The sequence below is a fragment of the Tenrec ecaudatus genome, chromosome 12 (assembly GCF_050624435.1).
Source record: "Tenrec ecaudatus isolate mTenEca1 chromosome 12, mTenEca1.hap1, whole genome shotgun sequence".
Classification (NCBI taxonomy): domain Eukaryota; kingdom Metazoa; phylum Chordata; class Mammalia; order Afrosoricida; family Tenrecidae; genus Tenrec; species Tenrec ecaudatus.
Genome location: NC_134541.1, coordinates 128,405,234 through 128,417,672, shown reverse-complemented (window position 1 = coordinate 128,417,672; position 12,439 = coordinate 128,405,234). Strand labels below are relative to the sequence as shown.

The 12,439-nt window shown below is 55.5% G+C and overlaps 1 protein-coding gene across 1 annotated transcript; it reads left to right on the top strand.

The window, feature by feature from the left end:
- The first annotated feature begins 601 nt into the window (after positions 1–601).
- Positions 602–11,577, top strand: SSC4D (scavenger receptor cysteine rich family member with 4 domains). The gene is made up of 11 exons (XM_075528140.1): positions 602–607; positions 1,608–1,839; positions 4,526–4,561; positions 4,816–5,121; positions 5,897–5,974; positions 7,045–7,359; positions 8,271–8,345; positions 8,836–8,904; positions 9,016–9,327; positions 10,059–10,136; positions 10,869–11,577. The coding sequence occupies exons 1-11, from the start codon at positions 602–604 to the stop codon at positions 11,183–11,185; spliced, it is 1,824 nt and encodes a 607-aa protein (XP_075384255.1). The 3' UTR covers positions 11,186–11,577.
- The last annotated feature ends 862 nt before the right edge of the window (positions 11,578–12,439 follow it).

The following is a 12,439-nucleotide window of genomic DNA, read 5'->3' as shown; positions in this document are numbered from 1 at the left end:
CAACCTTTAGGCTAGTTGTTGGGCTAGTAGTTGCTCCACGAATGGACTCCGTCAGGGCTCTCCCTCCCGCAAGAGGAGAGAATCCAACACAGCATCAATCGCCCAGCCCGGCACCATTTTTGCAGCCATGTGATTTTATTTTCATTCTCCTTCCGCTTTAAATGAACTCATTTCCTTGGACTTTCAGTTTCAAGAGAAACTTGCTATGGTGCCCAGATCCATAGGACACCAGAATTCTTTGCTACAAATTTGGTTGGGGCCATCCAATCCCTACACACAGCAGAGAAACAAAAATACGGCCTTACTATCAATAGAAGGCACTCATTAAAATAACGGATGAAAAGAAAACAATAACTATATTGTCTATATCACCCAGAAATTAGATGCAAGAGTCAGGAGAAATGTGGAGCTGGTCAGAAGATACGAGTGAGCCACCAGCCAGCCAGCCAGGAGACGTGAATCAAAAACTACCGTGAGAAAGAGAATAAGATAAAAAACAAACTATGATGAGAATCATCTTAAACAATAAATGCTAGCAAGACTGGAAGTCTTATCCACTGTGGCAGGCTTGTCGATAGGTACAACCCTTGTGGAAAGCGATATGGAGGTGACCCCAAACCACTGGGCACTGGAATCCTCCTGCTGAGCCTATTTCCCAAAGAGATAAGATACAAATAGATGTGTGCTCTCCACGTTTGCAGCACAGTCCACCAGAACAGTAAGTTGGAAACAATCCAAACACTCATCAGTAGAAGAATGAATCAAAAAAATATCTGGCACATACACACAATGAAATACTGTTGTTGTTGTTCTTGATAGATACCATTGAGTCAGTTCCAACCCGTAGCCACCCAGTGCACAATGGAACGAAACACTGCCCGTCCTGTGTCATTCTCACAATTGGTCCTCTGCCTGAGCCTATTGTTGCAGCCGCTGTGTCCATCTATCTCTTTCTTGATATGATTGGACGATTTGATTATATGATAAGTATATGTGAATGATATGTCAAAAGAACCGTTATTAATTAATTCACGTAAAAAGAGGAAGGTGGGAATGGCTGCACAGATTAAGAGTGTGACTCATGACATGCGATTCATGTCACTAAATTGTGTGTGGAAACCAAACCGAACTCACTGCCATCGAGTGCATTCTGACTCACAGCGACCCTAAAGCACAGCACATGGGGGGATCTGCCCCTACGGGTTTCCAAGACTGTAACTCAGGACAGGAGTAGAAAGCCCCGTCTTTCTCCTGAGGAATGACTGGTGGTTTCGAACTGTGGAGCTTGCGGTTAGCAGCCCACTGCCTACCCACTACGCCACCAAGACTCCTGCCATGGTGGGTGTAGGAACTGTTTAAAAGGGAAGAGAGAAAAGACGACTCTATGATCTCAGGTCCCCTCTGATGCATATGAGGTCATCCTGAGTTGGAAGTGACTTCACAGCAGGGGGCTTCAGGAGCAACCATTGGCTCCAGCCAAACGTGGCTCCTCAGTCATTTCCATAGGAGCTCACTCATGCCTCAGCTCCAAGCTGTTGCCGGTGCTGGAGCCAAACTCCAGTGGAAACGTCACTCCTCTCTGAAATTCTCACTTCCCCTACCCCCAGCTGGAAGGAACATCCGGGGACCTCTCATTCCAGATGTTCCATCTGTGTCTTCTCTACGGCCCCTTGACGGTGCCCTCTGAAAGGCCATCCACTGGCTGGACGCACAAGGAAACCGAGATGAGGATTGGTCCCCAGCTGGTCGAGAAGAGCCGGGGATGGAAGCCAGGAGATGGGAGTCCTGCCCCTTCGCCCCTTCCCCCAGCCCTGTCCTTCTTCCTCCTCCTGCCACTGGGTGAGTGCGTCACCTCCCATCTTTGACTCTCCCCCTTTCTGCCTCTCTTTCCCCTGCTGCACAACTACAGTGCGAGGTGGGCGATGGAGGAGTTGTTTTGTGCTGTTCTTTCCAGTTCTGACATCTGCTGGGGTGGATGGTAGAGGGGTGCTCTGAGTTTGGGGGACTCCGTGTTGGAAGCAAGGGCTACACATGCCCAGGTATGGCCAGGGAGGGGCCGTGAGCAGGGAGAGGGAATGGGTGCCCCAGCGGCTGTTTGCGAGGCAGCTGGTAGACTCGAATCCCATAATCCAGGGGCCCTCAAACTATGGCCCACGGGCCACATGCAGGCCGCCGAGGACATTTATTTAGCCCGCCGGCTGTTTTTGCTGCCACCAACTCGTCCAGTGTGCATAGGAATTTGTTGATAGCTTTTTTTAAAACTATAGTCCGGCCGTCCAGTGGTCTGAGGGACAGTGAACTGGCCCCCTGTTTAAAAGTTTGAGGACCCCTGCATAATCCATAAGACTCTCGGGCCTGCAGAAAGGCAAAGCCGAGTGTCGGTTTCTCCACCTGTAAACTGGGGCAGGAGCATGTGCAGCGGTAGGAGGGTTAGATGGGGAAGCTTCAGGCGCAGGAGGTTAGACAATTTGCTCAAAGCCACACTGCAACTAAAGGGTACAGCTGGGTGCCCGTGGCATGAGGGGACAGGCGGGGAAGAGAAGTGGGGTCACTGTCCTGTAAAGTAAGAAGTCTGATAACAGGCTTGTAGATGCAGTTAGGTGAAAATGTAAGAGCCTTACAGTTCTCACACGCTGTACCCCACGGCGCACTGTACAGCACCCTCTGGGGAACATATTCTGACTCACAGCGACCCTGTCTAGCGTTTCCAAGGCTATAAATCTTGACAGGATAGCCTCTTCTTTCTCCTGGTGGGTTTGATCCAGCAACCTTGCAGTTAGTCATCGGACACTTCCTCCAATAGCATCACCAGGGCTCCCTGAGGTACATGTCAATTCTAACTCCAGGCCATCTAGTCGGTTCCGACTCCTAGTGACCCTATAGAACAGGGAGACTTTAACTCTTTACGGAGGTAGTAAGCCTCCTCTTTCCCCCGTGGAGTGGCTGGTGGTTTTGAACCACTAACCTTGCTGTCAGCAGCCCCATGAGTAACCGGGGGTGCCCCCAGGACTCCTTTGGGCAGAAATACAAGGGAAAGTAAAAAAGTACTGGCCCTAGGGTTCCCTGATTCATACACACCCACAGACTTTTTCCAAACACAGCATGTTTAAGCATGTTCCTGCACTTGGTGGGTAGCTGCACACAAGTTCCCCAGGAACACGCCTGTCTCCAGGGGTGAGTTCAAAAAATTAACACGTCTCATCCAAACAGCGGCTGTCCAGGGAATCTGCTGAGCCAGGTCAATTCAAGACAGAGAGGGCAGCTCCGAAGGTCTTGGCAACTCTTTTTGGGAGTTCCCAAAGGGTCGTCTTGATAGATTTTGCTCAAAGAGCTCAGGACATTCATGGGGGCTTATTACAAAGAAATGTTAAGAAAATGGAAAACTGCGCTGGGAAGAAAAAGGCCAGGGTGTGCTCTGAGAAACTCTTTCCAACATGATAAGGCACTGGCTCATGCTCCCTAAGGATACAAAGGCTCAGAATTCCTTTGGTGGATTCGAACCAGAATCATTCACAAAGCCCATTGACACAAAGCCACTGAACACCAAGCCCATGAAAGCAGAGCCACTGAGAATCTATAGAGTGGCAGGTTCTGAGGAGGGAACCCTGGACCCAGGTAAGACAGGCGCGCCCACCTCACCAGGAGAGGTTCTGAAAGGGGCACTACCTGGTGCCCAGGCAACCCTCCCAAGGAGAGAGCACTTCTAAGTGAGGACGTAAGAAGGCTACCGAGGCTGGGAGAGCCAGGGCAGCCAGCAGGGTAGTCCACGCCGAGGAGACTGAAGGGAGAATGGACTGTGGATCTGGTTTAGTAGCTGGTGGGAGATTCAAAAGTAAGAGAAGTAAAGGGCAAACTTTTGGAGGGGTGGACCAGTCGCTTAAATGTTGAATTCAAAGTAGATGATCTGAAATGTAAATTCCCACAAGATATTACAATTAAAAATGTGTTATTAGAAAAAATAATAAGTAAAGAGAAACTGGTCAGGCTATTAGCAGGCTTTGTGGAGAAGAAGGTCTAAGGGTTTGGCTTGGTCTCACAGGCACCGGCAGGCATAAGCAGAAGCGGGTGTGAGGCAGATCTTCCTGGGGACAGCCAGAAGAGTTGTGGTGGCTGGTGTAGTGGTGATGCGCTGGGCTGCTAGTTGCAAGGTCAGCAGTTGAAAACCACCAGCAGCTCCTTGGGAGACAGATGGGGCTTTCTACTCCTGTAGCGAGTTAGAGTCTCAGAAACCCCCAAGGGCGTTCTACCCTGTCCGACAGGGTCGCTCTGACTCGCTATCGACTCGATGGCCATGAGTTTGGTTTGGGGTCTTGGGGTGGACCCATGGAAGAGGTGTGAGGCAGGGAGGCTGGTGGGGACAGACAGGGCAAGCGATGTTGGGGTTTCAGAAGCACAGGGGTAGTAGAGTCAAAGAGGAGGGGGGTGGTTGGTGACCGTGACTTGGGGGAGCGGTTGTGGGACTAGGGTTGGCAGTCTCTTCTCATAGAGGGAAGAGGGGCCAATGGTTTTCCTCATTCTGTTTCAGCCAGTGCACTTCAGCCCACTCCACTGCCCTTTCCAGGTAAGTGTCTTGCTCTCCCCCACCTCCCCCAGGCACTCAGACCCTCAGAAGACGGGGTCTGGGGGTGACTGCAGGGCGGGAGGACAGGGAGGGGACCAATAATACACCCACCTGGGATGGATCGCCTTTTTACCCAAGTGAGAAATACAGCTTAGAGGAACTGAGCCCAGGTCCTCCCATGCTTCTTGATAAGAAGGACATCCTGTAGATCGGGTCCAGCAATCCCCATACTGCCAACTTCACCCTTTCCACAGAGCTGAGGCTGGTGGGGGGCCCGAGCCGCTGCCGGGGGCGCCTGGAGGTCCTACACAGTGGCTCCTGGGGCAGCGTCTGTGATGACGACTGGGACGTGGTGGATGCCAACGTGGTGTGTCGCCAGCTGGGCTGCGGCCTGGCGCTGCCTGTGCCCCGTCCTCTAGCTTTCGGTCAGGGCCGGGGCCCCATCCTGCTGGACAACGTGGAGTGCCGGGGGCAGGAAGCGGCGCTGAGCGAGTGCGGCAGCCGGGGCTGGGGCGTCCACAACTGTTTTCACTATGAGGACGTGGCTGTCCTGTGTGATGGTGAGCAGGGTCCAGAACCCCGGGAGGGCAGACAGGTTGTGGGAGGCAGCTGGGCTGCAGGCTAGCTATGTCAAGTGGTATGTGTAGACCAGGCCAGGGGCTGCACAGTGCTGGGGCTGAGCACCTCCTCTGCCGACCCCCCTCCAGGGTTCCAATGTGACCTTGGGCTGAAAGAAAACCAACTTGACTGCTTCCATGCATGCCATTGAGTGTCCCAGCAGAGCCCCTGGCTCCTTTTTCAAAGGACCTGACTAGGAGCCATGTGGGTCCTAAGCTCCACTGGGTAATGAGCGACAGGGAACACTCAGAGAGGTTTGACCTTGACTGACAGATGCCAGCCCCACCCCCCAGAGTCTCTGATTTGGCCATTCTCACAAGAGCTCCAGGAGCCCTCTTGGCGTGGTGGGTTATGCATTGGACTGCTAACCACAAGGTCAGCAGTTTGAGTCCACCAGCCTCTCAGCGGGAGAGAGATGAGGTGTTCCACTCCCCTCGGAATTTGCAGCCCTGAAAACCCACAGGAGCAGTTCTACTTCATCCTATTGGGGCGCTATGTGTTGGAATCCACTCAATGGCAGTGAGTTTGGGTTTGGGCTGGTGACAAGTGAGTGCACTGGCCTCAAGTGGCCCGAGACTCTGCTCCCCTGCCCAGGGGAGTTCTTAGCCAAAACCTTAGGGATCCGTTGCCCCCACCACCTCACACAGCCTGGGGGTCTGAGGATGGAATCCAGAAAGGTCACGCATCTTCCTCTTTCCCACCTTGCTTTTTTCTCAGAGTTCTTGCCCACTCAGCCCCCAACGAGGAAGGTGCTAACCATCCCGGCTCTCCCCACCGATGCCCAGAATGGGAAAGGTGAGTCACAGTGATGAGGGGGCGCTGCCTGTCTCTTTCCCTAGGTAGTGAGACAAGAGAAATTACACATGGGTGAGGCCCTGCCCTGACCCCCTGTGAGCCCCTCGGGGAGCTCCTCATCTGGATAGAGAAACAGGGAACCGGTCACTCTGTGAGATGATTAAAAATACAGTCAGCCCAGACTTAGGGAACATGGGAAGTGAGTGTGGGGACTGGAGCTTAGTCTACTGCATGGATGGGGGAATTTTTTCTGTCCAGGGCCATTTGCATATTCATAAGATCATTCGAGGGCCTGACCGGTCAAACATTTCATTAACCTCACCCCTAATGTGGTGGCTAAGGAGCCTGAGGGGTGAAATGTTTACATGTCGGGCTGCTAACCATAAGAGCAGCAGTTCAAAGCCACTAGCCACTCCGCAGGAGAAAGAAGAGGCTTTCTCCTCCTATAGTTACAGAGTCAGAGACCCAGAGAGGCAGTTTGAGCCTCCCCTCTCGGGTGGCTATGAGTGGGACTCAGATGGCAGTGAGAATGTGACAGCTGTGATTGCTTCCCTTTGGTCAAGGGCGTAGTGTCAGCTGGTACTGGTGAGTCTGCAAGCCTTACATGGCCTGGGGGTGGGACATTCCCCCCTTGTGGTCTACAGCAATGACAAGGATGAGGAAGCAGGGGGAATTGTCCCTAGAGAGGGGCACATAGAGAGGCAAGGTCATAAAAGGAAATACATCCCATCGTTAGATCAGGGAAAGCTTCGTGGAGAATGCACTGTTGGTGCCAGACCTTGGGATTCGTGGGTGGGGTGGGTGGGTGCCCTGAGCAGCGTAACTAGGGAGCAGCAGCATCTCCCAGACCAGGGCATGGTAGGTTGGTATTGGTTTTAGGAGTAGCATAGTTCTTTGACCTGTTCTGCGACCCTCACACCACCCCCAAGCTGAACACGGGGCCCAGAGCCTGAGCAGGGTCCCCTGGGTGTGAGGTCCTAGGTACCGGGAGCTGTGGGTCTGTGGGGGCATTGCGGGTGAGGGGTGGTTTAGGTCCACTTTTGGAGGCTGAGCCCTATGCCCCTCACCAGGTGAAGGCAGCGTGCGCCTGGTGGGGGGCACCGGCCCATGTCAGGGCCGAGTGGAGATCCTGCACGGCGGCCTGTGGGGCACTGTGTGTGACGACGACTGGGGGCTGCCCGACGCCGCGGTGGTCTGCCGCCAGCTGGGCTGCGGGGGCGCCCTGGCAGCCACCACCAACGCCTTCTTCGGTTACGGCACTGGGCACATCATGCTGGACAACGTGCACTGTGAAGGAGGCGAGCCCCGCCTAGCAACCTGCCTGAGCCTGGGCTGGGGCGTGCACAACTGCGGCCACCACGAGGACGCCGGCGTGCTCTGCGCAGGTGCAGGCTCCAGGGGCGGGCCCAGCGGCGGCAGGGGTGTCTCTGGGTGGGGGCGGGCCCACGACCTCAGCCGAGGGTAGGGCTCTGCCGAGAAAATTGAAAAAGCCAAGTCAAGTCAGAGCTTAGGAGGGGACTTGGCTGCCCTGGTGGTGTAGTGGTTACACGTCGCCTTTGCGCACCCCTTGCCCTTTCTAGCACAATTTCATAATGCATACATCTAATAATCGTGTCTGCAACATGAGCAAGACTCTACTGAGACTTGTTCTGCAAACCCCTCAAGACTGGGTGTCCTGCGCTGGAAGATAAGGCCTTTCTGGATCTCCGGGTCCTGGGTTTTAGAATGGGGCACCGCTGAGAACGTGTCTCGTGACACCATAGCCAAGAACCTTGAAGAAGCTTGCTGGTGGGCGCCTCCATGAACTGTAAACGTCCTCTGCTTTTGGGGAAGCACAGCAACACGTCGCCTTTGCGCACCCCTTGCCCTTTCTAGCACAATTTCATAATGCATACATCTAATAATCGTGTCTGCAACATGAGCAAGACTCTACTGAGACTTGTTCTGCAAACCCCTCAAGACTGGGTGTCCTGCGCTGGAAGATAAGGCCTTTCTGGATCTCCGGGTCCTGGGTTTTAGAATGGGGCACCGCTGAGAACGTGTCTCGTGACACCATAGCCAAGAACCTTGAAGAAGCTTGCTGGTGGGCGCCTCCATGAACTGTAAACGTCCTCTGCTTTTGGGGAAGCACAGCAACATTCCAAAGCTGGACAGCCTCCCTGGCACCCCAGCTGGGGCTAGGCCCCCAGCCCTGTTGTTTTCTTCCAGAAGACCCTACCACCCTCCCCCGACAGCCCAATGCTGAGGAGCAACCGGATAAGCCACTGATCTGTCCTTCCCTTCTCTCCTGCTCTAGTGTTAAATCCAACTCTCACCGCCCTGCCGCCCTCGGCCACAAGAGAGGACTGGCCTTGGCGCACAGACCCGCTGGGTAAGGAGGGGAGTGCCGAGGGCAAGGTGTGTGGCGCCAGGGATTGGGAAGGCTGCCCAGATGGGAACCCTAAACGCACCAGGCCAGTGCTTTGGGCCAGATGTTAAAGAAGTGAGAGAAAGATCAGCAGCTGGAGCACAGATGAAATCCACAGAACTCCCAAAAGTTGGGTGGGCAGTCAGAAATATCTTTGAGCGTTGACAGAATATTTGGGGTGGCGCCGGGATTAAAAACTGAGAAACCTGGTGACTGAGACAAACACCTGAATCGATGAGAATTATTTGGAATGAAAGCTGGGGAAATTATCACTGAGATGAAGGTAATGTTGAGAATCCCCAACCCAGGCGGGACAACATGGAGGGGATTGAGATAAAAGCTGGGGTGCTGGACTGGCACACTTGAGGGGACCTCGGTAGCACCCCTGTGCCCTGCTTCAAGCAAATTGACCTCCTTGTCTCCTTCAAATGCTCTAGAGGCCTTGTCTCCGCAGCTACCGGTGCCCTGCCTTCTAAGGAGCCCACCCAACTCACCACAAGCACCTGGGCTGCGCCCAAGAAAAGTAAGTGGGGGAGTACGGGTGGCATGGGGGAGGGGAGCCAGGGCAGGGCCAGGCTGGGGCTTTGACCCAGAGCCAGCTGCCCCTCTGGCCACGGGCCTGTGCGCCCCGCAGGCGGGCGGCTGCGGCTGGTGGGCGGCCCGGGCCCGTGCCGCGGCCGCGTGGAGGTGTTGCACGCCGGGGGCTGGGGCACCGTGTGCGACGACGACTGGGACTTTGCGGACGCGCGTGTGGCCTGCCGCGAGGCGGGTTGCGGTCCCGCGCTGGGCGCCACGGGCCTCGGCCACTTCGGCTACGGCCGCGGCCCCGTGCTGCTGGACAACGTGGGCTGCGCCGGCACCGAGAGCCGCCTGAGCGACTGCTTCCACCTGGGCTGGGGCCAGCACAACTGCGGCCACCACGAGGACGCGGGCGCGCTCTGCGCAGGTGAGGCGCGCACTGCGGCACGGGCGTGGCGGGGCGTGACCGGCACCGACCGGAGTGAAGGATTGGCTGGCCCCTGCTGGCCTGCGCCAATAGGGAGGGCGGGGTCTGATAGGAGTGGGCGGGGACCCACGTGAGGACGCACGCTGCCCGAGAAAGTCGCTCTGCGGCTGCGCGATATGGGCAGGGCCGAAAAGGGTGTTTCCTCTGCAGTGCAGAGTGCAGAGTGCGGCGCGGCCTGGGGAGGGCGCGCGCTCTGCGGCGGAGTGGGGCGGGGCGGGGCGGGGCGGAGGCGAGGCCGAAAGCCAAGTGCACAGAAAATGGTGCAGGCATGTGTAGCGGTTGCTCTTTGCGGACCACCAAGCTTTAGTAAGCAAAGTTGATCAGACATCATAGCATCTGACCTTTGGGAGGAGTCAGTGGGCCGGCCGGACGTTTTAAAATGAGTCTGATCATTGGTTGGTATTGGAATTGAGGTCTTACCACCATTCTGCCTTGCTAGACTAAGAAGGTTTTGCTTTAGGTTCCAGGGCCTAAGGTCCAAGAGGTAGGGGATTTGTGCCCAAACCAAACCCACTGCCCCGAAGCTGACTCCTTACGACCCTACAAGACAGAAGGCTGTAGCTCTTTCTGTCCCCAGAACAGGTTTCTCTTGGGCAAGTAGGAGGTGACCTGGTCCCAAGGAACCTGCTCTCCCATGTGATTGCCCCTTCTTTCTGTCCTTGCTGAGACAGGCCCAGAGGAGCTGGGGCTGCAAGCCCAACAAGATGGTTCTGAGACCACCCCAGTGCCCACTCCTCGACCCAGAGACGGTAGGTACCCACGGGCCCCAAGATGAGGTAGGCACATCAGGATAGAAGAGACTTAGGTTGGGGAAGCCAGGCCTGGGGTTGTACAGCAGAGCGGGTTTACACAGGGCCTGAATTCTTGTCTTTTGTGCTGGCCTCCAGCCTCATTCTCAGTGGGATGGTGTCCAGGAAAAGGGAGGTGAGTGGAAGCTAGATCCATCTAGAGCAGCAGTGCTCAACTTGTGTGTTGCTACCCCTTTGGGGGTCAAACAACCCTTTCACAGGGGTCGCCCGATTCATCACAGTAGCAAAATGACAGTGATGACGTAGCAACGAAAATATTTTTATGGTTGGAGAGTCACCACCACATGAGGAACTGTATGACAGGGTTGCAGCATGAGGAAGCTTGAGAACCACTGATCTAGAGAGTCAGTATATGAGTCAAAATGAAGGAGGAGGAGGGGTGGAGGAGTGGAAGGGATAGTGAACTTCAGGGGACCTCTAATGACCTGATCTGGGGTTGCAATCAGAGATTCAAACACAGGCCTGATAATGCACTCAGCATACCCTGTGGCCTTTATCTTCCAATCCTAGGAGTCTGAATTTGGGTTGACACTGTCCAACTTCAGTCTCATTTATCTGCCCTCCTCAGCAACCCCTTGCTTGGTCTAGCCTGGGAGTGGCCAGGCATGGGTCAGCCCCTTCCAGCCATGTACCTAACAGGACCCCCCTCCATACATACTCACACACCCTCAGGGCATCTGCGTCTGGCTAGTGGAGCCCATCGGTGTGAGGGACGTGTGGAGCTCTTCCTGGGCCAGCGGTGGGGCACCGTCTGCGATGATGCCTGGGACCTCCGGGCAGCCGGCGTCCTGTGCCGCCAGCTGGGCTGTGGCCAGGCCCTGGCGGCCCCGGGCGAAGCCCACTTTGGCCCAGGCCGAGGCCCCATCCTCCTGGACAACGTCAAGTGCCACGGAGACGAGAGCGCCCTGCTACTCTGTTCTCACATCCGCTGGGATGCCCACAACTGCGATCACAGTGAAGATGCCAGTGTCCTGTGCCACCTGTTGTGACCAAGCAGCCCTCGTGGAGTGACCACCTCTCTGGGAGCTGGCAGTGGCTGGTTCCTCCTCCTCCTCCAGGAAGCCTTCCTCCTGGGGTGAGGACTACAACTAAGTGCCCTTCCTCTCCAGACTGTGAGTCCCTGAGGAGAGGGCTCTGGCTCCAGCCCCATCAACTTCTGTGACCTCAGCCTGTCATCACGCTCCTGGGTCCCAGTTCAATGAAATCCCCCAGGTTCTGCTCAACCCAAGTAGGAAACATGACAAGGAAATACACTTCTCACCTCCCTCCTTGTGGGGCTCCTTCCTGCTGGGATGCAGACTCTTAGAAGACTCAGTGGCTCTCTCCATCGCTCTCCCCGATCTTTGGGATTCCCCACCCACCCACCCAAAATAGGGGAGGCAGAGAGGACCACAGCTGTTGATGTGAGATCAACAGAGCTGCAGAGGAACCCGGGCCATTTCCCTGCCCCACTCTGTGAGGGTCTGGGCTCAGATTGGTGCTTCGCTTGGACACGGGGACTGGGGATGGGGGGCAGGAGGGGAGGGCAAAGCAGGAACAGTGGCTCCTTCCTGCAGCTGGGTCCACACTCTGTTTTTTGCTGCCCCCGTGGCACAGCTTCCACTTTGCAGATGCAAAGAACCTGGTGGCCTTAGCCACCCATCCCTCAGTGCCAAGTCAATAAAGCATTGCCCCCCCCCCCGCCTGTGTCTTGAAACAGAAGCCAGTGCATTCTCTGTGGCCTCGGGGAAGTACACGGGAAGGAACAGAGCTTGAGGGTGGAGGGTGGCCTGAGAGCATCCCCGGTGAGCTCACAGCGCTCGGGAAACGCTGACTCACAGTGGCAGGCCTAGGGGGCATCCAGAGAGCAGCCTGTAACTCATCCCACCTGCAGTCTGCAGGCCTGCTGAGATTCAGGGACTGGTCCAGCTCCGGTCCTTGCCTGCATTTCCGATAACTACCATATGGCATTACCACAGACTCAGTGGCTTGAGACAACGCAGCCTGTGATCTTGTATTTCTTGGGGTCTGAAGTCAGAAATGGGTCTCGTGGGCTAAATCCAGGTGTCGGCAGAAATGGTTCCTGTTGGAGGCTCGAGGCGAGAAGCTGAGTCCCTGCCTTCTCCAGCTTTTAGATGCTGATGATTGGATTCCTAGTGGCCTTCCAGCCAGGAATAGCATCATCCTAATCCATCCCAAGCCACATCTCCTTCTCTGACTCTTCGTCCCTCTGCCAGCTTTTGAAAATCCTTGTGATCATACTA

Coding starts and splice junctions, on each gene's coding strand:
- SSC4D (XM_075528140.1), top strand. Junction 5,975..7,044: donor CGATGCCCAGAATGGGAAAG/GTGAGTCACAGT, acceptor GCCCCTCACCAG/GTGAAGGCAGCGTGCGCCTG. Junction 10,137..10,868: donor CACTCCTCGACCCAGAGACG/GTAGGTACCCAC, acceptor ACACACCCTCAG/GGCATCTGCGTCTGGCTAGT.